General features: G+C 43.6%; 1 protein-coding gene across 4 annotated transcripts in view; it reads left to right on the top strand.

Annotated features, from left to right (window-relative positions):
- The window catches only part of DDX42 (DEAD-box helicase 42), a 459832-nt gene that overhangs the window by 5260 nt on the left and 428304 nt on the right, over positions 1 to 26268 (top strand). The window contains exons 2-3 of one of the 4 annotated variants that reach the window (XM_069634107.1): positions 12798 to 12868; positions 13299 to 13373. The exons of 1 other annotated variant lie outside the window; for it this stretch is intronic. In XM_069634107.1, the coding sequence (XP_069490208.1) occupies positions 13315 to 13373 (59 nt within the window). In that variant the 5' untranslated portion in view covers positions 12798 to 12868; positions 13299 to 13314. Of the gene's footprint in view, positions 1 to 12797; positions 12873 to 13298; positions 13374 to 26268 lie in introns of all 4 variants that reach the window. 2 more of the 4 variants (XM_069634106.1, XM_069634108.1) reach the window with 2 other exon arrangements.

Below are 26268 nucleotides of genomic sequence, written 5' to 3'. Positions count from 1 at the left end.
TTGGGGTGGGGGTCAAATGACATCACTTCTGGTGATGTCATCAGAGGTCAAGGGTTGTGCAGCGAGAGTTGGGCCACTTTTTTTGGGGTCCGGTCTGTTTCGTGTCCAGTCTGACCCTGTATACCAGGTATCCCGGAAGAGACAAAAGTGAAAAACCAGACAGTTTTGTGTGCCAAGTGTTGTTGGTGGTCAGGCACAAGGAACTCTTTACTTACGAAAGTAAAGCGAAATCCAGGTGAAGGGAGCCACCCTCTGGAGCAAGGATCTTTATCCTTGAGAAACCTTTGTATTGGAGATATTTATTCTTCCTTTTGAACACTTTTCAAGACATTGCCATCTTCACCGTAGAATTTAGTTTATAGCGTGAGGGTCAGAATATAACTTTGGACACAAGTTTTTTTTGTTTTGGACATTCTGACTACTACAGATGCTTAGATTTTGGAAGCAAAATTCCTCTTCGTGCAGGGCCAGAGAGGCTTTTTCCCAACCCCTTTTATTTTCAATAAGTCTTTAACCAAAATCATGGCCCACCTCTGTCCGAGTTTCACTCATGACGCCTCACACTACTCTTGGAGCTTGCTGTGCCTAGCCCCTACTGTGCAAGTTATTTGCGATGGGAATTTGGCCTGATGAGGCCTATTCTGTTCCCTTTCAGTGCAAGTCTAGCTTGCATTTCTGAGGCCTTTCATTTACCTGTTCAGTGCGAGGGTGCTTGCACTGCTCCATCCAATGCAGTCCCTACTCTGTGATTGTAACTTCTACTGCTGTGGCCGATTACTTATCTAAGGTCATCTTGTACTGTTAGGCCCCCAGCGATTCTGTTCCTTGTGAGAATACATGGTCTGCTGGTGTCCATGACACATCTTTTCTATATTGGGCTTTAGGACTGCAGACTGCCCTCCAATGTTGCAACTGTTCTATGTGAGGGGACGTCTACTGCAGAGACTATTCCTTATCTGTTCTATGTGTCGGTATCTTCTACCCTTGCTGCACCTTGCACTGATCTACTTCACTTGTTCTAAATGATGACTGCTTGTATTGCTGTTGGTCTGATTGTGTGCGAAGTCTGAGCGCCACCTTTTCTAGTTAGCCTGTCCTGTTTCAGTCAAATGTTAATTGGCTAATGCTGCTGTTGGACCTATGCTTTGCATGCAGGGGCAGCTCACAATGTTAGTGCTCATCTGTTCCATTGGTGAGAACTTGTTTAACAGATAAGGCACGGTGTGCCGTCATACAATCGTGAGGGAAGCATGCTTTTCTATCCCGATATGGGCTGCTGCCGCACAATTGTTTTCCATGCAGTTTTGTACTCCCAATAAAATCACATTTACTGTCAAAGTTTAAAATGGGTAGTACAATACTCCCACCTCAAACATCTGGAGAAGTGAGGTGTTGTATGCATGTTTATAAGGTAGCTCCTGGTAACTGTTGGTTTTAAGCTAGCAAGTCTCTCCTAGGGTAGAAGCTGGAGCTATGGTAAGGTGTATACATGGGCTTCTGTTCTGGGATATTTTTCTCCAGGAGGAATGTATGTATTCTTTCGTTGGGGATGCTACAGGGTGGCTATTGTGCCACACCCCACCCCCCCCCCACACATTGCAGAGTCATCAGTTACTTGGCTAAAGGTGGTTACCTCTTTTATGTAATGGAGCGATTATGCCTTTGGCCCATCCAGTATGGACAAGGCCACTAAATAAGATATGACGTTTGAAGTTGCAAGCTCCCATACAAGCCATTAAATGTCCCTCACCCCTTTCGTTTCTCCACATAGACCTAGGCAGGGTTCGTAATTGAGGGGAGCTGGGAGCTATTTGGCTCCTGCTTGTATTTTAGAAGAGCCTGCTGTGAGGAACCAGGAACGAGACACGGAATCTGAGAACTCATGGTGATTGGTATGAACTTTTATTAAATAATGAAGGGGTTGGAAAATGCCTCACTGTCCGTAATCTAGGATGTATTTCCCTTCTTCAACCAAAAACAAAGGGACTGTCCTGTGTCAAGATGTCCAAAGCAAAAATGTCCTGTATCCGAAATCCTATCCTAGCCCGTACATTCAAAACGAGGATGTTAAGTGTGTTGCCTTTGGCTTGGAAAGTGCACACGTGTTCACGTTCAACAAAAGGGTATACATCCAACAAAAGTTCCAAATGGATAATGTTCACAGTTCCAGGGAATTACTCCCTTCCCCAGGTTTCTCTCCACCAAAACAAAAGATCAAAAGAATAACTAAGTTCTTTGTAGCCCAAGAGGATAATCCCCTTCCTCTTGTGTTGCAATCCAGTCCAGGGGAAATTACTCGCTTCCACAGGTCCTTTACACATTCAATGAAATTCAAAATCTTAAGGGCCTAAATCTTCCCTGAGATTCTCTTTTCAAGATACCACAGCTTGGATCCAGGCCAGAGACTTGCAACACACCTGGTATACTCCTGGCAGGTCTTCTTATACAGTTCCTTTACACAATTTGGGTGCGGGTCCCAGACTCGCAGAGCAGCTGGTATACTCTCCTGCAGGTTCCCTTGTACAGTTCCTTATGGGTGAGAAACTCGGATCCGCCATTTGCCTGGTATACTCTCTTGCCAGGGCTTTGTTAAAATCTTTCTCATTCAGTTAGAAGGGGGCATTGGTCTCTCCCCCCCCCCCCCCACAACACCCACGCCAGCCCCAAGTTAGCTTCTCATCATTGTTGTGTTAGTATCTCCCCAAATACTGTAACTATGATCATCAGTTTGTGATGTAAGCCGTAGAAAATGTGCCTCCCAATTCATTCAGTGACTGCCTTCTCGAGCTGCCTCCTGCGGCCCGACCTGCCACTGTGTGCTCACTGGCTTTAGGATGGTTCCCTTGGCTTCTCCGACCCCGCTGGTGTCCTTCTCTGCTTCCGCGTCCTCTCTCTACTTTGAGCTGTGCATCTCTGCGGCTGATGGCAGTCTGCACGTTGTTCCTGCTTCCCTTGCCGGTGCAAAGGTCTTACTTTGCCCCGCTTCATGTCTTTCCTGCCTGCGGGAAAGCGTCTCTGGTCCAGACGCCGCCTCCCTCCTTTCTTCGTGCCGCTTCTCTGCCTCACTCGCCGCCTCCTGGATTTCCAACCGGAGCTGGGAAATCGTTGCAGTTCTTCCGCGTCTCCTTTCTCGCCTGTCCACCTGACCGCTTGGCTTCCCCGGCAGTGGCTAGCCGGTCGGATCTCTCTGTTGCTCTCAGCTGTTTCATCTTTGAACTCCAGCTTCAAGTAAGGGAGTTGTTCGGAGCCAATCCACTTCCTCATAGCACTAGAGTGCTCCTTCTGGTTCAGCCTAGTAATCTTCATTTGGGTAGTCTTCTTTCTCATCTCAGTCTGGGTAGTCTTCTTTCTCATCTCAGTCTTTGTCATTAGGTTTGCTACAGAATATTGAAGGATACCGTCACCAGGCTTTGCTGGTTGTTGAAGGGGATTATCGCAATATGCCACCAAGGCATGAGGAATGGAGGAGATATCTCTAAAAGGAAAAGGGGGGGGTATACCATGTCTCGTATGATGCCTGACCTTTGCCCTGAGGGTCGCCTCCTCCCTTGCATTAAGCCCCATACCCCCCCCCCCAACCAACCCCGGGTCGGGATCAGGTAGCAGCTGCCATCCCCATGCCACACGGGTAGAGGCTACCTCTGGGAAAGGAGTGATGAAATCATCAGATTCATCACACTGGTGAGCCTGACAACAGCTACCAGGAGCTACTTTTGGCTCCCCAGGCCAGCTGATGCTAGACACACACCCCTATGTGAATTTAACTATGTGCATTTGGGACAATCTATATAAATGAACATCTATATAATATTTAAAGCATAAGGGGTCATAAATAATGGTCAAAATGATATGTTTGCATCTTACACAAAAGTCTGATTTGCGATGAACTAGCTCCTCATTCCCCAGTGGTAGCTCCTAGTCACTGTTTAATGCTGGGCCCTTACTCGCCAAGAGGCCATTATCACTAGCCAGTGGCGAGTGCACATTTTGAGGCCTTATTGAATAGTTTTGTTGGGGATACCTTTTGGTTTTGCTGTGCTCGACTTAGCATCTGTCAACTTACCCGGGTACATGACACTACTGGCGCCATTGGTCCCTTGCCTTCGTGGTGTTTACTATGTCAAGCTCAGACCGGATCACCATTGTTCCATAGCAGATGCTGAGCGGTGTTACTGGCCTTTCCAAGATGGTGCCTTGGTTCCCGTTGCTAGCCTGGCCCTGGAAGTTGAAGGGTGTAGTCTGACATATATTTGGGAATATGATGGCCGATCAAGCACATCTCGAAAATGTGCTCTCTTGGAACATAGCAGGCCTCTTAAAACTAGTCCAAAATGGTGAGAACAAATACTTTATCAGACAATTCCAGCTTGTACTCCTTCAGGAAACGTGGGCTATGCAAGTGGTGGCACTGCAAGGTTTTCAGGTCTTCCACATACATGCCCAGGGGATTTTAACATGCCATTGGAACCATTGCAGGAGCTTGAAGGGATATGGGAAGATCAAGATGAGGCTTGGAAGATCTGCATCTAGTATCCTCCCGACCTAAGAAAACACATAAATTATGATACCATTAGAATCCTGTATGGCCTGGAGCTAAGAGCATACAATGGGTGTCTTGCAAGTGATCAACCGGCAAGCAACACATGTATTGGACCTAGGGGTTCAACTTTTGATTTTATGTTTTTATATCGGCCGTTGTTTGGGAGGAAATAGATCATGTAAAAGTATGAAAGTGACCGCAGGCCCCTGACTGTTGCTCTCGGTCCCTTAACTGGATCAGCACGGGCACGTATTGCCCCATCAGGCCTTATCCATTACCAAGAAAAATTGGATCAGAGTGATTTTTAGACCCTTCCTCTACGACGCATATAGTGCCCCACATTGAGAACATTTGTGCGGATGAGGGTCAAGATGGGGAGATTATTCATGATTACAAGGACATATATGAGAATATTATTCCCTTTTTCACTTACTCCAGTAACCTAGTCAAGCATAGGGAATTGATCAAGGCAGAGTGGGTGGTATGGTCAAGAATATATCTTTGCAAAACGAGCCCTGATGGGCGTACTGGAACAGGGACCCCAATTGATGGTGACCTACTTCATATAAAGAGGTCCAAATATATGAGGATCACAAAACTAAAAAAAGGCTATTTTAAGCATAAATGCGACTGCCTTGCATAGTGTTGCCTTTTGGAAACTGGTGTCGGGGTAACAAGGTCAAACGGGATGTTAGCATGCAATGCAGTATTACAGCGAGGGCCTGGCTAAATCTCTTCTATGCATAATATGGGGGGGGGGCGGGCAGGACCAAGAAATACTAGGACCAATGCACTCGCCATACTTGGCCATAGAGATTGGGCCATTGTTCACTATGGTAGATGTGGAATTGGCCATTAAAGCACACAAGGCAGGTAAGGCAGCAGGACCTGACAAGGCGCCAATAGATAAAAGAACCACCACTGGTCTGGGCCCGGTCCTTGGAGACTTTTCAAAGCATGTGCCAAAGTGAACTGTCCCAGATTCTTGGCGTATGGCCATGATAGTGCCCATCTACAAAAAGCAGGGGGGGGGGTGGAGCACCCAGCAAACGAATGCCTTGTATCTCTGCTGGTCAGCTCAGGCAACATTTTTGCTTAAGTGATTTTGGCGCATGTACAGTTCTGGGTCAGGAAAAATTAGATTGTTACATTACAGGCATGCTTTCAGTCCGGTAAGGGCACAACTGACCAGCACCCCCCCCCTCCATTTTTGTCCGTATTCAGAAGTATGTTCTCCAAAAAAAAAATATATAAAAACAAATTATAATAAATTGTACCCACAGTTTGTGGACTTGAGGACAGCATTCGACTGTTACTAGATTTCCTTTGGCAAGTACTTGCCAAAAGAAACCTGCCCAAAAGCCTGGTTAGCATCGTCCAGTCCCTATATCGGAACAACAATGCAGTTTTCCTTGTTGGCTTGGGAGGAGAAGTCACTACCCAGTTCGATGTAACCAAAGGAGTCCGTCAAGGGTGTCTCTTGGGCCCCCATATTCTGTATCTACATAGTGGAGGTCATTAATACTCTCTTGTGGAAGGCAGAAACCCCCCGAAATAGTTACCCTACTCTTTTCTTCGCGGATGACGCTGTGATTCTATCTACCACCCCTGTGGGGATGAGATGATCTCTGGCGTCCTTCGTGGAAAAAGTGTGGGGAGTCTCAGTTCGAATAGAGAAAAAAGTTAGACCCTGGTTTTTAAGGCCAAATTTGGGAAGCTCAAAAAACTAGAAGCCGGTTAGAGAGCATTGCTGTGGAGCAATTTGTAATGTACGATTACCTTGGGGTACGCTACCCCGAAAATGGTTATTGGACCAATAAGGTGGCAAAATCTGTGGCCACCCAAGAGAAATATAGTGATGGGATCCGGCAATCCTTTAATAGACCTGGTTGGGGGGCAATAACACCTGCCCTGGATTTATATGCAAAGCATGCCAAAGCAACTACCCTTTTGAGGCAGAACTGTGGGGGCTCGCAAATGTAAAGATGCTGGCTACTGTTGAAAACAAATTCGTAGTCGCTTTTTCTCTTACCGCAAGACACGCCTAATGCCTTATTACATCTAGAAATTAATTTTTGCCCTATTGATGAAATTGCTGCAACAAAACCTATTCTATACTGGGTGCGGCTATGGCAGACTCCAGGTCATTTGGACTTTAAGAAGGATTAAATGCATCTACTGAGCCTGGAAGATAGTATCAATCTGCCATGGATTGCCCACGTTAAAAAAGGCCTGAGCGACTTGACTGTGCAGGAGTTGTGGCCATGGCCTGCCCAGATCAATAAACAGTGCTTACTAGAATCAAAATATGAGGGAATATTTTGCCATGTTGTAGTAAATTGTAATCAACCCCCAGTTACTTGAGGCTTAAAAGAATTTGTCTTTGAGGAATGTCTCGCTTTTTATCAATCTGCCATACTTGCGTGCATTGTACATTAACTTTCATCTGGGGACATTGAAGTTGGCCACGTTTACAGCACAGTGGGGAGAAGGGAACTTGGAGGGCTGTGTCCACATTGTTGTACTTTGAGGAGACAGGAGTCCATTTTATGTTTTTATGTACGGCAACGTGAGGACCGAGAACACTCTCATGCCCATCCTAAGAACAGTAGGTATGCGTACCACACTTGAAGCTTTAGACCTGTGTAAAAGCTTGAATGACATGGACACCGTTTTTAGAGTGTCCAAATACATCCTTCGAGCATGGTTGGTAAGGTCCCAAAAATGTACACAAGTAATACAGTCCATCCTGCAAGAAGTTTTTTAGAGTGTTGATGTGCGGTGGATAGGAGTACCTTCCCCCCTTTAGACTGTAAATATTGGGGTTATGTTGCCACTAAGGCCCAATTGTGGATAATGGTTAAATAATTTGCATGCTGATTAGACCCCTGTATGCTAGTTATAACTATTGCAGGGGGCTGCAAGTATATACACTCCCTGTCTTCTTGAGGACAAAGGTCGCATCGCAACATTTTATAAAGCAAAGGTCCAATGTTTCAATTTTTATTATAATGGATTTTTATATATGTGTATTGTTATGCATTTAGGATGTATTTTGTATAATTTTGTTTTTTTGTCGTGCTGTACATTTATGGTTTTACACTGAAAATGAATATCTAAAGAAAAGATAAAAATTACAAGGTTTCAGCTCAATGGAGAGAATGAGGACGACCAACATTTTTGTGGGAAAGGGTAAACAAAACATAATAGATTTACTTCCAGGAATAAATCCTTTGTTAAGAAATGATTGAATTCAAGGTAACATATTCTTGAAGATGAAGCATTGACCCTAGGTAAGCCGGTGCAGTGAGGATGGTCCATCTAATATCTTCTGTATGTCCATGCATTAGAAAGTGTTCCACCATGGGTATTTTTTGTTTGAATCCAGCTGAGTTTTTCGGTGATTGTAGTCCTCACACTTTGCATCGTCATACCAATGTATAAGGACATTTTACAGGATTAACAATTCTACTTGTTACAATTGGTCTCTTAAGTCATACGTCCACCCTTTTGCTGTTACTTGTGTGTCTGCGCCTAACACATGATCTGCATGGATGGGGCCCACTAATGGGTGGTAATTCCAAAGATTGAAGTCTGTTTTGGTGGATTCTTTTTAATGGTTGTATTGGTGTGTGGTAGGGCAGCTTTCAGGTTTTTGCTCCTCTTGAAGGCAAATAAAGTCACATCTAATTGTGAGCAGCCATTTTTTTTGAAGCTTCAATTTACAGGGTTCGAAATTTAGATTGTAGGCGCAGGAGCTAAAACTAGCTCCTGGGCGCCAGACATCACCCAGTAGGCAGGAGCTACTGCTGGGGAACCAGGAGCGAGTACACAGTGCAGTGGAAATCCAACCTCCACATGAGATGTACACTTTACCTTTTTGCCCATTTTGTTATATTTTAATGTGTTCCAATTCTTCTTTATTTAAATTCTCAAACACTCAGTTATAAGGCAACAGTTGCCCTAGTAGCCAAATGTAGCTCCTGGTAACTGTTAGTTATAAGCTAAACGGGCTCTCATAGGGTAGAAGCAGGAGCTGAATGGCTCCCAGCAATTTCGAACTCTGATTTATATGATCAGTTAAACTAAGTGTTAGCACAAACTATACAAGGCATCTTATTGTGCTTTTCCAAGAGGGTCATACGGTTGTTACTGGCGCAATGTTTTGATTGCCTAAATATTTTTTTTGGGGTAGCCTTTAGCGGAAAGTTTACATGAAAGGATACCAGTTTGGTTTCTCTAAATTGTTTTTGCTGTTGCAATGATGCAAGAGTGCCCATGGCGAGTGGTATGCAATCGGTGGATGAAAGCCATCTGATCTCAGTAATGAGTTGCAGGCAACTGGGTTAGTGTAAGGTCTTGCATGCAGTGTATCGTTATTTCAGAAAATGGTAATCTATCGCAGAAATCCATTTCCATGGGCTGGATGTGGCTGGTGAATTTTAGATGTGGATCACGGTTGTTTAACCAGTCCCAAGGTATAAATAAGTTTTCAAAAATGGATTAGCAGGGTTTGCTAATTAAAATGTTCTTTATTAGCAAACACACACATTTGATGTTGTACTTATTTTTCTTGTCACTGGAAGTTATTTGGATCCAAAGCATCAAATGAGCATCAGTAGAGCATTTTTGTGTACCGCTGAAATAAGATATTAGTGAAACAAATCAGGCCTTGTAAATTCTTTACAATTCCACTAGACCTGCAGGTTAAGTAATTTAGTTTACCTACTTGACCTAAAAGAAAAGCACTCTGCCCATAGCAACAACGGGTGACAAAATGTAAATGAGCTTTCTCTAACGTTGTGCATGTCACCACACACCCATATATTGTTTGGCACACTGCTGCTACCAAGAAGCCAGCTATGCACAGTGAAACATCTTTCACATTTACTGTAAATGTTACATACATTTTTCAGACCTCCCCTGCAAATGGTACTCTCCCTTCATAAAATCTACTGGACTATGCAAGTGGGTGAGTGGACTTTGCGAGCTCTGGCTAAGTGTCTGTAAAAGGTTAGCTACATGAATGGACATAAATAGATTTGATTAAAAGTCTCCGAAAACAGTTTAGCCAGCTCTCTCCCGAAGGTGCTAATGTATATTGCAATCATAATCATAGAGCAAAGTGAGCTCTGGAGGTTAACTACATTGTGTCATATTGCAGTAGATGTGTCGATGTACAGTCTGGATGGAACTATTGATCCTCCTTTTGCGTAAGCATCTAGTTAGCCTTGTGTATTCATTTATGTAAGAGGAAAGTAAGTAAGAGACTAAGCAGAGTAGTAGGTGTATCGGGCAGAGAACGGGTTAAACTAGATGGAGTGTTGTAGTTTGCTGACATCTCACTTTCAGGGTAACTGGTATAAAACCAGACATGTGTTGAGCACCAGTTACACAGATAAATGCACCCAGCAGGACAGGTCACAGAACTAGATTTGCCATTAAAAGCAGTTGGCCGTGTGATCATGTACATTTTCAAAGTGTTCACTCATCAATGTGATGCATCTTCCCCAACAAAATAAAATCTAGTTGACACTGAGATTTAGATACACTAACCTAAACTTTACTGTACACCATGGAGACAATGCAGTGTTTTAAAGAAGCAATACTGTAGTTCTGCATTATGCAACAACTGTTAGGAATGGAATTGCATGAGTTACACACACTGGTCTTTGCCAGAGAGGATATAATTGTATTAATAAAACTATCATCCAGATTACTTCTAGTTTTCAATTGTTTGCAAAAGAAAAGAAATATTGCATTGTACTCCCACAAAGGCGTTTGGTACTTTTGAAGGCGATGATTACTATTGCACTTTGAACTTGTAGTGAACAGAGAAGACGGTGGCGAGAGCCTTGAGAGAAGGAGAGGATTTTGGGTTGAACAGGGTAACTTAAATGGCTAACTTTGCTAAACAAGTGTCAATTTAATCAGCAAACCTACAGAATTGGATAGCAAATTGCTATGCAACACTGCATAGTTTATGCCTTGCAGTCCAGGTTTTGAAATTGAGGGGAGCTATTTAGCTCGTGCTTTTAACATACTAGAGCCTGTCTAGCTTAAAGCCAACCGCCACGAGGAGCTACTTTTGGCTCCCAGGGCAAACTGGTGCCTTCCAAACATGTAAATGTGACATTAACTTTGAGTATGTATTTATTTTGTCATTTGTAAAGCGCACCTAATCCGGAGGCAACTGGGAGCTCGAATGTTAATGAAGTATTGGAACACATGTAATACACATTTAAACACAATGGTTCATACAAAATGAACAAAAAGTTGGAGCATCTCTGGTAGTTCCTGGTTACCCTGTGGTAGCTCCTGCCTACTGGGTGATACTCGGCACCCAAGAGCTGGTTTTAACACTTGCTCAATCTCAATTTCGAACCCTGTAGTCTACAAAGTTCAATGCCTGTGTCTCGTGCCTTCTCAGATTATAATGTAATCAATGAACGGACGCCACAAAGTCTGGTTATGAATGTATCGGTTCTCGATGCAATACATTTTTCTTCAAAGTTTTCAACATATTACGTTGGGTGTTACTGTAGCCCCCTTAGCTCTGCGCTTAGTTTGATGATGGAATTCATCACAGAAAAGTAATTTCAGGGCCATCTCGATACACCAGAGGATAAAGGTTCTCAAATTCTCAGTCCGAAAATGGTTGTCCAGGTGATTGATTACATGGTAGTTCTGTGTTTTGTGGGGTAAGGGTATTCAAGGATTGTATAGCTAAAATTAGCATTAGGTTATGCCGAAATAGTGTAAGTGGGTAACTGTGGGGAGTAACGTGTTGGGATGCGCTAGCCTTCCTTGTTTAACAAATGGTCAAGTGCAGCAGCAGCAGCATACGAGGTCCCCCTGGGCCTCCTAATATGAGCATAAGAAAAAAGTGTGTATGTTGCTAAACAGCGCAGTGACCTTTCAAATGATGATAATCTAGTCGATAATAATGAGTCCAAATATGTTCCAAGCAAAATCAAATCTTTTGCTTGGAACATATTTGGACTCTATACTGAATTGGAACTCCTATTCATTGTTGTTTTCGACTAGATTATTCTCATTTGAAGGGTCACTGCGCTGTTCAGCAACATACACTTTTTTTTTGTCTTTTTTTCTTATGCCGAAATAGTGTCTATCTTCAATGGTGCTCATGAGATGAGTAATGTCTTTAAGGTAACTCTTCATCTTTGGTGTATGTTGTTTTAAATAGAAGTCTGCAAACTTGGACAAGGCTCCGGAACCTAAAACTCTTGGACAACCGGGCAGGTTATACTGATTTTCTTTTTTGGAGGTGGCGTAAAGAAAATTGGCATTATTGGTTACTTTTTTATTCAAAACCCTTATTCCGAAATGATTCCGTGTTCACATGCTGATGCTTTGTAAAGATATTTCGGTTTTGGGGTCCTCTTTAATCTCAACGTAAGTGAATCGATCATTAAGTTGGAGTAGATATTATATTTCATATTTTGTGCGATCCATCACCACAATTGCTCCACTTGTATCTGCTGGCTTAATGATCAATTGGGAGTTGTTGGATAGCGATTTTAAAGCTGTATGTTCTCGTTTCGTAATGTTGTCTCGATGTGGGTTTATTTTTCTAGCCGTGACACGTCTTGAAAAACTGTATTTAAAGACTTTGGATTCAGCCGAATAGCTGTTTTAAGGGGCTTCAAAGGTAGAGGGACATCTCTGGCCCATGTTGTTCGTAGATGGAAAAGGTGTATTCTGCAAAAAGTCTTTCACGTGTATTTTCTTGAAAAAAGTGTTTAGTTCCCAACAATAACTAAAGGGATCTTATAATGTCTAATGACAAATGATTCCTTTTCCAAGTAGGCTTTCTTCGGCCTCTGCCATGAATGGGAAGACAAATAATTCCCCCTGCGGGTTAGCCTCAAAGTACCCCATTCTGGTGGGGGGGGGTTCTGACCATCTCCTTTAAATACAAATATTTAAGATGTTTTGGGGCCATGACTTACCAGAATTTACGATTGTTGCGGTTTCTGTGACTCCAATGGAAATTGCCCTTTTTGTTTGAGCCTTTCATTTCTTCTTCGTTATGTTATCAAAACGGAGCAGGGCCTGTGGGCACAGTAACTAAGGCCTTGATGAAAAGAGGATGGGGTTACTATGAGAGAGCCTTGTATTTGAAGTTGATTTCGATTTTCTTGTCTCAATAAGTACAGGTAATATAATCTAGCTTGTTTTTGTGGGGTTTTTATTTATTTATTTATTTATTTATTTATTATTTTTTTTGTGCTAGTGCTTTCCAACTTGGAAACTGAAGTAACTACTCCTGAACTCTGCGATTCCGTGCTGCACACCCACTGCAAAGTATGTAAGTGACTTGATCTTTGGAAGTTGAAAAAGCATCCCAAAATCAGGCTGGGCAAAAGAGCCTTTGATTATTTGTTTTTTTTACCTGCATTATGTCCAGTGTTTGCTGTGATTCACATGATGGCTTTTATTGATAAGCTTAAGTATTGCAACAATGCAATGTTGTACGTTTCCTTGAGGTCTGATCTTCGAGGTCCATTTAAGAAATCTTATTTTACATTAAAATGTTTTAAAAACCTGACCTACAGCTTGAGATGTTTTATTAATGGCTAATGTTAAAGTAATCAATTACAAATACACAAGTTTGGATACGCTGAAAGAAAGAGCCTGTATGTATGCATTCATCCCTACTGCAAAGGCTTAATCTCATCAGTCTCGAATTATAACAAAAGTCCACGAAACCTCCATTATTTCCCCAATTATATAGAAACTAAAAAAGAAAAATGGATAGACGGGGATCAAGAGAAAATGCAGACGGCGAACGAAAAGAAAGTCATAAAAGGTAAGGAAAGAAATTACTAGGAAGTAGAGGTTGTTAAAGCTGTCACAATTTATTCATGTTATGGGTAACACTGATTTGGTGGTGATGGATTCTATAGGTTCACTAGCTGTATCAGGTATATCATACACCGATCTAGTGCTCTGTAAATCGCTCTTGTTCTTATGCTCTGCTCTCGTACACTCTTGTGTTCTCGTGCCTACTCTTTGCGTGCTCGTGTGGGCCCTCTGGCGGGTGCGCATCCCCTCTTTCTCTCTGGCAGGTGCAAACCCCCTTCTCCCTCGCCACACCCCCCTCCTTCGTCCGCCCTCGGCTTCCTTTGGCTCTTGCTCTGTGCATCCGGTCTTTAATGCGCTCCTCCTCTGTGGACCAGAGTAGCGTTCTAAGGTATGCGTTAGGAAGACTTTCAATTTGTTGTTGAGAGCAGTGCAACCAGAGGGGAAAATGCATCTCTTTTGAAAGGGGGCTGTTTGTTTTTTTATGGTTAAAAGCCGATTTTGAACCACAACAGAAGCTTTCCTTGAGGTGGCAACCAGCCTGGCATTCTATTGTCAGGCATGTGTCCAGCAGTAAGTTCTGCGTCACAGAAGGCGCTTGGCCTGTGTTTGCCATGAGGGATGGAGGGGACATGGGAGCACTCTCTCGTTGTGCTGGGATTCTGATGGAGATTGTAAGGGAGCCGAGAACCAGGCTTCAGGGTCTACGGTTCTTTTTATTTTTTTCTTCTACAGTATTAATTTCTAATGTTCCTTTCATTATATTGTATTATAAGAATGTTACTGAGCAATGCACATCACCTAGAATAACCATAATTATTTTCTGATAGCGTTCCAAGAAGGACCCTGACACACTTCTATGCTACTCTTGAAATACTCTTATGAGAAAACGGAAGGCCACCAATTGTGCCAATGATTTTCTGCTTTCTGAGTTTGCCTCTATAGCGTATTCCGTATTATTATAATATTTCTGTTTTTCCACTTTGTTTGGTTCCACTGTGGGTTTTCTTGGTTGCTCTCAGGCGAGCACTGGAAGTTGTGTTTGTAGAAAAGAAGAAAAAGAACACTGGGCAGAAAAAGGGCTGGGAGGCATTTTACGACCGAAGGTGCCACCATTAACATGCATGGCAAATGAGGGGGCTCTCAGACTGGGCCTCCCATCTCCAGCTTTCACCATTTGATAGGCCTAGTACTAGCACTGTCCCATACCACCACCCTTTCTCAGAAGCTGCCAGCTAATTACCTTTCCCCGGAAGTTGTTTTGGCGCTTATCTCCTCCCCAACACTTCTGCTGCATGCTATCGTTGGAACTTGAGCTGGAGGCCTTTTGGGACAATAAGGAATATGCCCCCTGTTCCTGCAGTCTGTTCTGGTCGCTTGGTTCAACCTGTAGGTTATGAAATGGTGCCATATGGCTCTGGATTTTGTGCCTTAAGGACACGATCCATTCGTGGAATTTTGCTTCACATAAACACATCCTTAGCGAGATTCAGGAATCCAATCGCCCTGGTGTTCTGATCGTATCCCCCACGTGGACTGGGACTCGTGCAGTGCTGTTAGTTAACCACTTACTGTGAAGACAGCAAGTAGCCATGTTGTTCTCTACATGGGAGGTGGGTGGGGATAGAAGCTCCGGCTGTATGGCATTGTTGGTGCTGCCAGAGTCTAAAAGGGCTCAGACTGGTATATGCTAGATCTGGGCCAGCACCCGGAAGGTTTCTTTTAGCAGGTCTCCCCATGTGTATAGTTGATGGTAGGAGTCTCCTTAGCAGTTCTTCTCCTGCCCCTTCCCTGTGGCATTGGCTTCGCTATGTGGGTAATGTCTGAATTCTGGTACCTGAGAAGCGAACATGGATCTTCAATGGGCCCCCTCTTTCCACAGACCACACAGAGCATTTCCTCTGACTGGCCTTCACTTTTCTCCAGAAGTGGGGGGCGAGGACAACCAAGTTCTCTTCGGGCCATTGCTAGAAGAGTTGTTCAATATCCTCCTTGGAGGGCTCCTTCGCTTCCTTTGAGACATTTTCCTTTGAAAGACTGTGTGATCTGGGCTCTTGTTTTCCTGGAGTGGCCCTTTCCTGAGGTTGAGTCCTTTCGGTTTCTGGTGGATGTTCTCAATGCAAGCTTTTGGCCTTCTGCTGAGTCTTCCACCCCAATCCCCTGCCGCCCCTTTTACCCCAGTATATTCTCTTTGGGGCAGGGTCCTCCTTCCTATTTTCACCCTGTGAAGTCAACCATCAGTAACCCAGTTCCAGGATTCAGCATGTATAGCCTGGTCTTTCCTTTCCCCTTGATACTAGCCTGGGTGCTCACCTTCCTGGTGAGACCAGTTTATTGGTTCCAAACTGGTTCTAATGATTGATCGGGGGAACGAGGGGTGAGCCCTCCTTATCCAACCTCTGGCTTATTCCCAAAGTGCTTCCCATGGATGTAGTGATCATTGTAGCTGGCATTTGTCTTGTGGCTAACCCATGTCACTCCAACAGCCCACCACGATTGCTACTTCAACTCATGGAGGCATGTCCTGTGCCAAGCCCTCCATGAACCTATCAAGGTCCCTCTTGCCAGGAAGTTGTTGCACCCTCAGTGACGGAGTTGATTCCATGGTGGTCCCAGGCAATCTTTGGAGGTGCTTTCCTTTCCCTCTCTGGGTCTTGCTCGGACCACAGGGTATCCCACCCAAACCGGCTAACTAGCCCCCTTCTGAAGCAGGATAGGGGTCGGGAAGATGATGATCAGCAAGACCCGAACGTTACTATGTTGCTTGGCTGGGTTGACCTCAGGAAATGACTGGTAGGATGGCATTGTCCGGGTTCTTTGTGGTGCAGTGAAATACCTAAAGTTGTTCATCGGAAGGCTTATCCTGTCTCAACCATGGCCTGTTCGGAGGGACCCAGTAGTTGTAGGGTCTGTGAACCTTTTAAAGCTTTTTTCTTGGGGATCTTTGAATGTGTGCCTTATTGTTCAGTGCATGGAAGGTCTTACCCAGGACTCAGTTCTTCTCCTATTTCAGTACCCTGCTGGGGTATCTAGGTCTGGCGTCTGCTCTTGCGCCCCCTTGTTCTCAATTCTTTCTCCAAGTAGGTGGTGTCTCCCTTGTAGGTGGCCTATATATCGGGCCCGAATTATCCCATGATGACACCATGTGTCGCAGATGGTCTAAACCTGCAGTCCCTAGGAAGATTAAAGGTTTTTTTAATATGGCAAGAACTGGTTTGGTGGGCTTCAAAGGCTGGTAACGGCCTGGGGCCAAAGTTAATAGGCCCAAGCAAACCTAGGGCATTAACACCGTGCCCGGTGCTGTTACCAGCCCGGTGAAACCCACCAAACCCGTTATTATTGCCGTTAGCAAACTCGGACCGATAGCAATGTTTTTGTTCAATGAGGGAGGCGGGCAGGGGAAGGAAACTGACTAGAGAGTAGGGTGGCAGGACGACGATGGCTGAGTAGGGAAGCAGTTGTTGCGCTACTTGGAACGTGTGCTGAAATCGTGGGATTCAGCCCGATCCAAGTAACCCAATTTGTTGTCTCCCCACTTTGGGTGCTAATGTTGGATTTTCAAAAACAGCTTAAAGTTTACCGAGTTTAATGTGAGAACATGCAGATGGCAGTGGTAAGAAATTACACTAGTGGGTTTCTCTCTAGTCTCCCATGGACTTTTCCTCCCTAGCCCAGGCATTCCTAAATTCCATGTGACCTCACTAGTGATTGGCTTGCTTAGGTGAGGGCTTAAGGGCAAATGCTTTATCTGCCTTCCTTTTTAAAGTGTACATATTCCCATCGTGTTCAACAGAGGTGATGGTTTCTTTGTGTCAGTTGCAGGTCCTTTCTCTCTCTCGCGCCTCTTGCTCTCCTTTCCCTTGGATTATCTCCTCTTCCTTCAGTCACCTACTCTACTCCAGTGTTTGTCTCTCTCACACTCACCTTCCATCCCTCTCTCCTGTCCCTCCAATATTCCACTCTCTCTCTCACCTTTCCCTAACTCACTTCTCACATCGGCGTTCTTCTCCTTCCTTACCCAGGGATATGGTGCCCCACTCACTCTACCAGTAGAATTTCACCATTAGGTGCACTGCTGACACTGTTCCTCAGAACACTTTTCTGAAGGGAAAGAAACGAGGAACGTTAGACCATCGGCTATATTAAGTCTAAATCGGCTATATTAAGTCTAATATTCCTATTTACAAGGTGAGGATTTAAGGGGTAATGTTTGTAAATGAGGTCGAACTTATGCAACCAAGAGGCCACTGTAGAAACCAAAGAAATATGGAGTATCTTATCGCAGCGAGGCAAACTACCACATTTGTAAAAGTGAAATATTTTTTAATAAGCAGAAGGAGTTTTAAGGAACAACATTCTATAACTGTAAAGATTACTACAGTCATAATTGCAGAGCGAGAGCTATTACAAAGGATTCAGATACGGTTGGAGAAACCAAACGTAACCCAAAATACACAAGTTTAACTGGAGACCAACGCATGTGATACATTTACAATATGTGCGAAGACTCGGCTCTCTCACCAACTCGCATAGCCGGTCAGATTTTATAAAGGGCCAGTACCATTTTAATGGTACTCTTCCTTGCTGGTGAATAAGGGGGTGTTTCAAACTTTTATTAAACATTTAATGCAAACTGTGAGGCTGGCTTCTGGTTGTCCGCATTCTGTCAAAAATATGCATATGGTGGACCTCACAGAAAGCACTTGCACATTTTCTTTTTTGTCACCTCTTATTCGGGGCAAGTGCATTTGTTAGGTCAGGTAGTAAACTTAAGGAACCTGCAGGACTTGTGGCATTTTTAAGAATTGGTGAGGTCTGGGTGACTTGCCCTTTCATTTAGCGGGGCTGCTTCTGGATCCTGTACTATTACATAGAAAAACATGTAAAGAGTGGGCAGAAAAGAGAATTTAGCTCTATCAAAAACTGGTGCTCTCAGGTAACCCTAAAGAGTGCAGCACATTTAGGTGAATCCGCTTCGTGACCATTTATTGAGATTTGCAATAAATTATCACCATAGAAAGGAATTGTGCTTCAAGGAAATGTTTATTCACATCCCTTAACATAGTTCTTTTTTTGGAATATGTTCATATCATATTCAATGAGGCTGCGCCAAAATTGGCTCAGATAGTATGTACAGATGCCAATGCATTTCGGTTAATGAAACCTTCATCAGGGAGGTACATTCACTCAAAGATCTATCAACATTTCAATAAATAATTGTGAACCATCAAGTGATCACATAGTTTCAATTGAAAAAAATTCAATCACATACCAAGTCCAAGTGTCCCAAAATGAAGATAATGTGGATAAAGGAGAAAAAAGAAGAAAGAAACAAGCACATTGTAAATGACAAAGCATTCATAAATTCCAACTAATTAGCAATTAAAAACTAAAGTAAGCAAAATATTTTCATACCTTAAGTATCTAATGTTTCTCCACCTTAAGTGAGAAGCAACGGTTTGCAGTGCGGGCTCCTGTAAAACCCACAGGAAAGCTAATCAGTCAAATGCACCATTGTTAACAGCCGTAAGTACGGAGAGAACGAAGTCGGTCTTACCCGACAAAAACCGCGGTGTCAATGGAAGCTGCATTCGCACGAGCACACGCAAGAATGTCAAGCCTCTGTATTTAAATGTTCCCATGGTGACCAAACGGTGTCGTGGCGAGGCACGTACGCCTTGGGTCCCACCCCTGTGACATCACGGGAGGCGGGACCGTCACCATGGTAGTGTGGAAACACTAATATCTAAACAAGGTAGAGTGCGAGCGGATATAGCTGTAAAGAAAATGTTATTTAAGCAGGCACACGGGTGTACAGCGATATGGTTCTCAAATACTCAATGGGATTGGTCACCATGGGAACATTTAAATACAGAGGCTTGACATTCGCGCGCGTGCTCTTGCGAATGCAGCTTCCATTGACAGCATTTTTTGTCGGGTAAGACTGACTTCGTTCTCTCCGTACTTACGGCTGTTAACAATGGTGCATTTGACTGATGAGCTTTCCTGTGGGTTTGACAGGAGCCCGCACTGCAAACCGTTGCTTCTCACTTAAGTTGGAGAAACATTAGATACTTAAGGTATGAAAATATTTTGCTTACTTTTTAGTTTTGTAATTGCTAATTAGTTGGAATTTATGAATGCTTAGTCATTTACAATGTGCTTGTTTGTTTCTTCTTTTTTCTCCTTTATCCACATTATCTTCGTTTTGGGACACTTGGACCTGGTATGTGTTTGAATTTTTTTCAATTGAAACTGTCATTACTTGATGGTTCACAATTATATATTGAAATGTTGATGGATCTTTTAGTGAATGTACCGCCCTGATGAAGGTTTCATTAACCGAAATGCATTGGCATCTGTACATACTATCTGAGCCAATTTTGGCGCAGCCTCATTGAATATGATATGAACATATTCCAAAAAAAGAACTACGTTAAGGGATGTGAATAAACATTTCCTTGAAGCACAATTCCTTTCTATGGTAATACTTCATTGCAAATATCTCAATAAATGGTCACAAAGCGGATTACCTAAATGTGCTGCCCTCTTTAGGGTTAACTGAGAGCACCAATTTTTGATAGAGTATATTAACTATCTTTTTGCTCATTTCAATATGGTCCTTATGCCACAGGACCTCCTCATAACTGAATTGCTCCAGGCGAAAGCTTCTCATGAATAAAAGAATTTTGATTATTTACTATGAGTCGCATCGTAGTGCCCACCTTTACACTTCATTTCAGAAAAAGAAAATTTACCATCTCTGCCCCAGAAAATGGAAGCCACTTTATCCAGAATGAAAAAAGAACATTTCCTCAGCCATGGATATGGGCGTCAAGAACAGGGCATCGAAAGCCATCGCGATTTGCCATATTGTTATGGAACTGCTTTGAGGTGGCACTTAAGGGAATGTCCAAAACCTCACTCAATGGAAGGATGGCACAACAGCTTCCACCACTTACTTTGTGGCACTTTAAAATGTTCCATAAACTTGAAATATCACAGATAATCTCCACTAAAAACAAACGATAAAACGCACTTCAGAGATGCCTTGGAGTGTCTCAAGGAAACAGTGCAACAATTCGGTGCTCTCACAGGAATGTTACACCTACTAGGTAGCCTCTTGGCTGCAGTATTAGTCATATCTATTTTTTAAAAAGATGAAGCATTTAATCCTTACCACCCCCTCTCTGATGTACACGACATTCCATCCTGATATTGTTAAAACGCTTTGTTGCCTAGCCCCTTGCACCCACCATCACCCACTACCGTGGGGGAAGCCTGCATTCAATTTTGTTTTTATAGAATGTTATGCAAACACTGAATAACCAATATCAACATTTGCCTTACCAATGGTGTTGAATGAGAAATGAGTTTCAAAATCCCACTTCGTTCCTGCGTTGTTTGCAATATGAGAATAGAAAAGACCTACTTCCGCTGTGAGAGAAACTTCGTTCAGTAATCCACGCTACCTTCAAAACGCCTTACTTAACTCTAAGGCAGCTGCAAAAGTAGTGTATATTCTATTATTCAATCGGCTGATTGAATTCACACGTTTAATTGCGATTTATATCCTGTTTTCCTTAATTGATCGATAAAATGATTTTTCATCTTGAATACGTGTGTTCGGTGACTTGCATTGGGTAAAAATGCATGGGACTTCCCAATACTCACTATTCTCACCCCCTCGCTTCTCTCTTGGCACTGCATTCCCCTCGACTACCTCACTGTGCCCCAACACCCACTACCTCTGCCTACTACCCTCACACACATTTGTTCACTGCTTCATTCTCTTGTTCACTTCTTCACTCTCACAGACCAGACGGGTACCACTTTTTCTCACAAAGACGTCACCTTCACTCTGCTGCAATTCTACCACCAACTCCTCAGCACTTCACTCGTCCGTCCTCCGCCTGCTTGTCTTCCTCCACACTGCCTGACCTCTGCCCTGTAAACTGCCCTCTGATTTTCACTTGCTTCCTTTTTATACTAGGACTCTCCTGTTTCTAACCTCGCCCACTCCTCCGTTGGCTCCAGCGCTCACCTCTCACTCAACTCCTAATGGGCAATCTGTACCTTTTTTTTTTTTTTTTTTTTTTTTTTTTTTTTTTTTTTCCTCATGAGCTGGGTTAAAACGCTAAAAAGCTTTACAACACCCCTGTTAGGCAAGAATTAATATACTAACCCTGTGGGAGACTAGACAACACTTGTCCTCTTGGTAATCGGTAACCATACAAGTTGATAGTGTGACTGAGCAGCCAGGCTTATCTCAAGAGGGGTAACTGTGAGCTGTAGCAATGAAACCTACAAATGCAAGTAGCCAAGTAATATTTAACAGTAGTTTTTAAATACGCATTCTTTAAAAAGGGCAAAATGTGTAACGATCAAATATACTTTTCCAGAATTAACACAAAGCTAGTAGGTACTCTTTAGAGATGCTTCTTGCACACTTCCTGCACCCTGAGGTGACTTCACTAACTAGGACGGTAATGGCATTTATATATCACTAGTACACTTTGTAGATTCTGAGGTTTTGCAGAAAGGAACGGTTAAGGGGAGGAAAAAGGTTAACCAGGTTCTCGGAGCACGTGAGCACTTAAATCTTCCAATGAAGTCTAGATAAAAACCTTTTCGAGCAATAATGGTTAAAAACCAAGTTATCACCTATGAGGGACAGTAAGCCAAATGGACTAGAACAGTGCAGGGAGTTTAGAAGGATACTTTTTATCTGATGTTGAACAGTAGTCTCAAGGAACATAAAATAATATAAAAAGGAGAGCAGCACTGTAAATAGGGTACTATGTGCTGCAAAAGTGAAACACTGATGCCTTTAAAAAGTATGGAGGAAACCATGACTCCAAGTAAAAACAAAGTGAACTGGGTTCTCATGGTCAGGGGAAAAAAAATGAATGAGGAGGAAAGACTCCCCTCATTCAGGAGAACAAGAAAAAGGTCCAGAAGTCCAGTAAAAAGTGCTGGGGGTCTCGCGTCATGAGTGTTGAGTTCGTAGATGAGTGGTCGTCTGGAAGTCAGTGTCCAGTACCGGTCCAGTGGAGCTTGGAGCCATGATCTTGCCAGACCCGAAAACCTAAACGCCAGAATTGACCACTCGACCCCCGAGCTTCCTCCAACAGAACCAAGACATGGATACAGAAGGCCATCAATTTCAGGCCATCAATTTCAGGAATTTCCACGGTGGTCACTGTTAGGGAAGATTTTCATGAAGGTGCATAATTTCCTGACCTGTCAACCCCATAACGTTTTGCTTGGACTTCTTAATTATTTTCCCTTGTCCCTAGAGGAATGGTAATCTTTCTCCTCCTCTCGCCTGTTTTTTTAACTCTTTTGTGTGACCTTTTTATGTCTCCATAGTGTGTGATTGGAGTTATAATTTCCTATATTGTTTGGGCTTAGGCTGGGCTGCCCCCTAGGGGCTCCCCTCTGTAATTTCGGTGAACTACTGTTCACAAGGGGTGGAGAGGGATGTGCATCCCCTTACATTTTATATAGTGAGCCAGCACCCCCCCACCCTATGTGGAGTGCTGGGGGGGATACAATGTGTATGTCCTTTCTCACCTGTAAAATTTTTGTTACAATGGCAAGTTTACTTGAATTGCTGGTGGCAGTGTTTTTACCTTAGTGACGTTTTAGTCTTATTACTCGCAGGTTGTTAAATCCACCTCAGTAATGCATAGAAGGGACACCGTTCTGCTAGAATGGTGTGCTTTTTTTTCCCTGCCATTTCCCGTTTGCTTGTTTGAGGTCTTCCCCTGCTATTATAGGCGGGAACAAGCTCAGTTGAAGTTTTGTCTTCAACGGAAATCCTTTGTATTCCCTGCCTAGTCTCCAGAGTGTCTGTGAAGTCCAAACCTCTGCAGCCCTTTGTCTTTCACCTTGCCTGAAAGGAAACCGTTCCCAATGGGAGGTAGAAGGGGGGGGGGGGTTCCTGATCGAACAGCCAGACCACCCCTTTCGGTAAATTGTAGGGAGAGTTTGCAGAAGTTGTGCTGTAGTTCCTGATAAATACTATGAACCTAGAAACACCTGACAAGTCGACCACTGGAACCAAATCCGAAGAAGATGAAGAAAAGATGTCTGTAGCAATTTCCAGCGAATGCAGAGCATGCTGTGTTACCAGAGCCTGATGCAACCCTTCCTTTCAATCTCGAGATGACTCCTACCCAGAGGGTGGTGAGATCTACTAGTCTTCAAGACCTGCAAAATGAGCCACCTGTCGATGTGCTGTGACCATGCTGGCCTTCAAAACGTGAATACCCTGGGACCTCAAACCAGAGTGCATGGTCTTCCGAAGTGCGAATCCAGCTGAAATTTTGGACTCCGACTGGACCTCCAGAGACTTGCTTCAAATCCCTGACTTTCCCTCACCAGCGTGCAGGACCGAGGGAGGGAAGAGAATTCGACCAGCGATATTCGTTAATCCGGCTTCTGTAAAAGGGAAGGAAATCCACAGAGCTGCGAGAATCTGTGAAGAAACCTTAGCTGGAAACCTCCTCTGACGACTGCTGCTGCAAGTACCCATGCAGCATCCATTTCTTTCGTCTCCAGATCAAGAATACAGGGACTTGATCCTGTGCTGCTGCATCCTGAAGGCATCCACTCTGAAGCTCTTTTTCTTCTGAGGTACTGTGTGGGTGTGGGCAATACTTAACTTAAGTCGTATGTGAATCCTCTGATGCTGAATGGGTGATTCGCATGGTTTGGAGTTTTCCCAAGCCTAACGCTGGAACACATAGAGGGAGCCTTCTAAGAAGTCCATAAACCATTTCAACTTCTAATTCTAATGTGAATATCTACTTGTTTAAGAAGTTCTCCTCTGGAACTTTGACTTTCCTGCAACTGAACCCTCTCCTGACCTGCCTAAAGGTAGCTCCTAGACCACTGGGCTCCCACTTAGAAAACACATGCTATAGACTAGGGAAGCACTCTATAAGATAAGGATTCGGTCTTGAAAGTATAACCATTGTAAAAGTGTGCGTAGTTGCTAAAGAAGTTAGTGTGGTAACTATCTCTGTGAAAGAAGTTACCAAGTGTCCTTAAATGAACAAGTTACTTACCAACTGTAACGTTCTTTCGATTTCATGTTCCTCCTACGTATTCCTCATCTTATAATGAGCGTATTCCCAGCTTCAGCTGCTTCAGAAATATTTTTCACCAGTGGGCGCTGTGTTCGAGACCGCAGAGTCGAAGTCCCTCGAGGGCTGCCGTCTGCGTCATCCGCTGTATAAAGGGCTCGAGCAGCGCCCGTTACCTTAGTTCTGTTTTTACGGTGTTCATGGTCGCATCAGTTGATCAGGCTTTAAGTCTTCAGGCTCTTAAGGAAGTCAGAGTGCAACTGGCGTAAACTGTACGGAGGGGTAGGTTGGGACGGTCGATGAGGAATACTTGGGAGGAACATCCAATCGAAAAAGAACGTTACAGTTGGTAAGTAACTTGTTCTTCAAATGGATTGTGTCCTCCCACGTATTCCTCATCTTATGTTAGACTCCCATAGCAGTGGTAATTTTGGAGGTGGGAGTACTAGAAATTTTAATTATGGACTGAATGAAGGACAGCTTTTGCAAATAGTCCTCCTTGGTATGAAGTAGAGTCCAAGCAGTAATGCTTTACAAAGGTGTGCATTGACGACCAAGTGGCCGCAGCACAAATATTCTGCATGGGGACACCCCTCTGAAGGGCCGTGGAAGTTGCCATGCCTCTGGTTGAATGAGCCCTTAATCCATCCGGAGGCTCTTTCCCAGCTAGTTTATAGCATTCAGAGATTGCTAGAATTATCCATCTGGATAGACTTTTAGGTACTGCAAGGCCCAATTTGTGCCCAGTATATCCAACAAATAGTTGGTCACATTGTCAGAGATTTGCCAATCTGGAAATCTAGAAACTGAGAGCCCTTTTTGGGTCCGGTCTATGCAACCTTTCTTCTACCTTACTAGTGTGAGGTGGAGGATAAAAGGAAGGCAGACCATCTTTTGTGACAGATGAAAATCAGACACTATTTTAGGCAAGAAAGATGGTTTGACTTTTTTTTTTAAATAACCTTGTCCCTATGGAAAATGCTGTGAGGAGGCTTACAAGACAGTGCCTGCAACTCATCCTGCGGACTGATGTTATAGCCACTAACAGAATTGACTTAAGAGTGAGCAGTCTTGATGGACAAGAGTGTAAAGGCTCGAAAGGAGCACACATGAAACAATTTAAAACTAGATTTAAGTCCCAGATGTCATTCAAGAATTGAATGACTAAAGGCATTTTAAAATGGGGCACCTCTTCCGTGGAGCGCTTAAACATCGATAGCACTGCCAAGTAACCTTTTATCATTCCAACTTGGAGCCCCAAATTGGCAGTGTGTAAGAGAAAATAAAGTACTGTTGTAGTATTACAAAGGAATGGATCCACATTCTTATCCCTGCACCAGTTACTGAACTTGTTCCAACGACACGGATATAGGGATTTTGTTGCTGGACTTCTGGCCGAAAGCAAAATCTCCATTACGTCATCTGGGAGATCCCAATCCTTTATATCGTAGCCTCTCAGAAACCATGCGTGAAGGCTAAGGCTGAGTGTCTTGACCTGGATGGAGACACCGACCTTCCTCTTGCGAGAGAAGATCCTCTTTATGGAAGACGTATTGGAGGGCAGATGGACATGTCCAGAAGGTCCGGGTACCACGTCCTCCTGGCCCAATCCGGGGCAATTAGGATCATGGTTTTCCTGAACTTTCTCAACCTCCTGATTACGCGAGGAATCACGGGGACTGGAGGAAATGCGTAATGAAGTTGAAATACCCAGTCCACTACGAACGCGTCCCCTAGAGCTCCTCTTGGGGGAAATTCCCATGAGCACTACAGTTCGCTCTTCCGGTTGGCCCCAGTCATGAACAGATC

The sequence above is a fragment of the Ambystoma mexicanum genome, chromosome 13 (genome assembly GCF_040938575.1).
Source record: "Ambystoma mexicanum isolate Mex_15411 chromosome 13, UKY_AmexF1_1, whole genome shotgun sequence".
In the NCBI taxonomy this organism is placed as follows: Eukaryota; Metazoa; Chordata; class Amphibia; order Caudata; family Ambystomatidae; genus Ambystoma; species Ambystoma mexicanum.
Note: the sequence above shows the minus strand (reverse complement) of the source record. Positions and strands in the feature narration are given on the sequence as shown.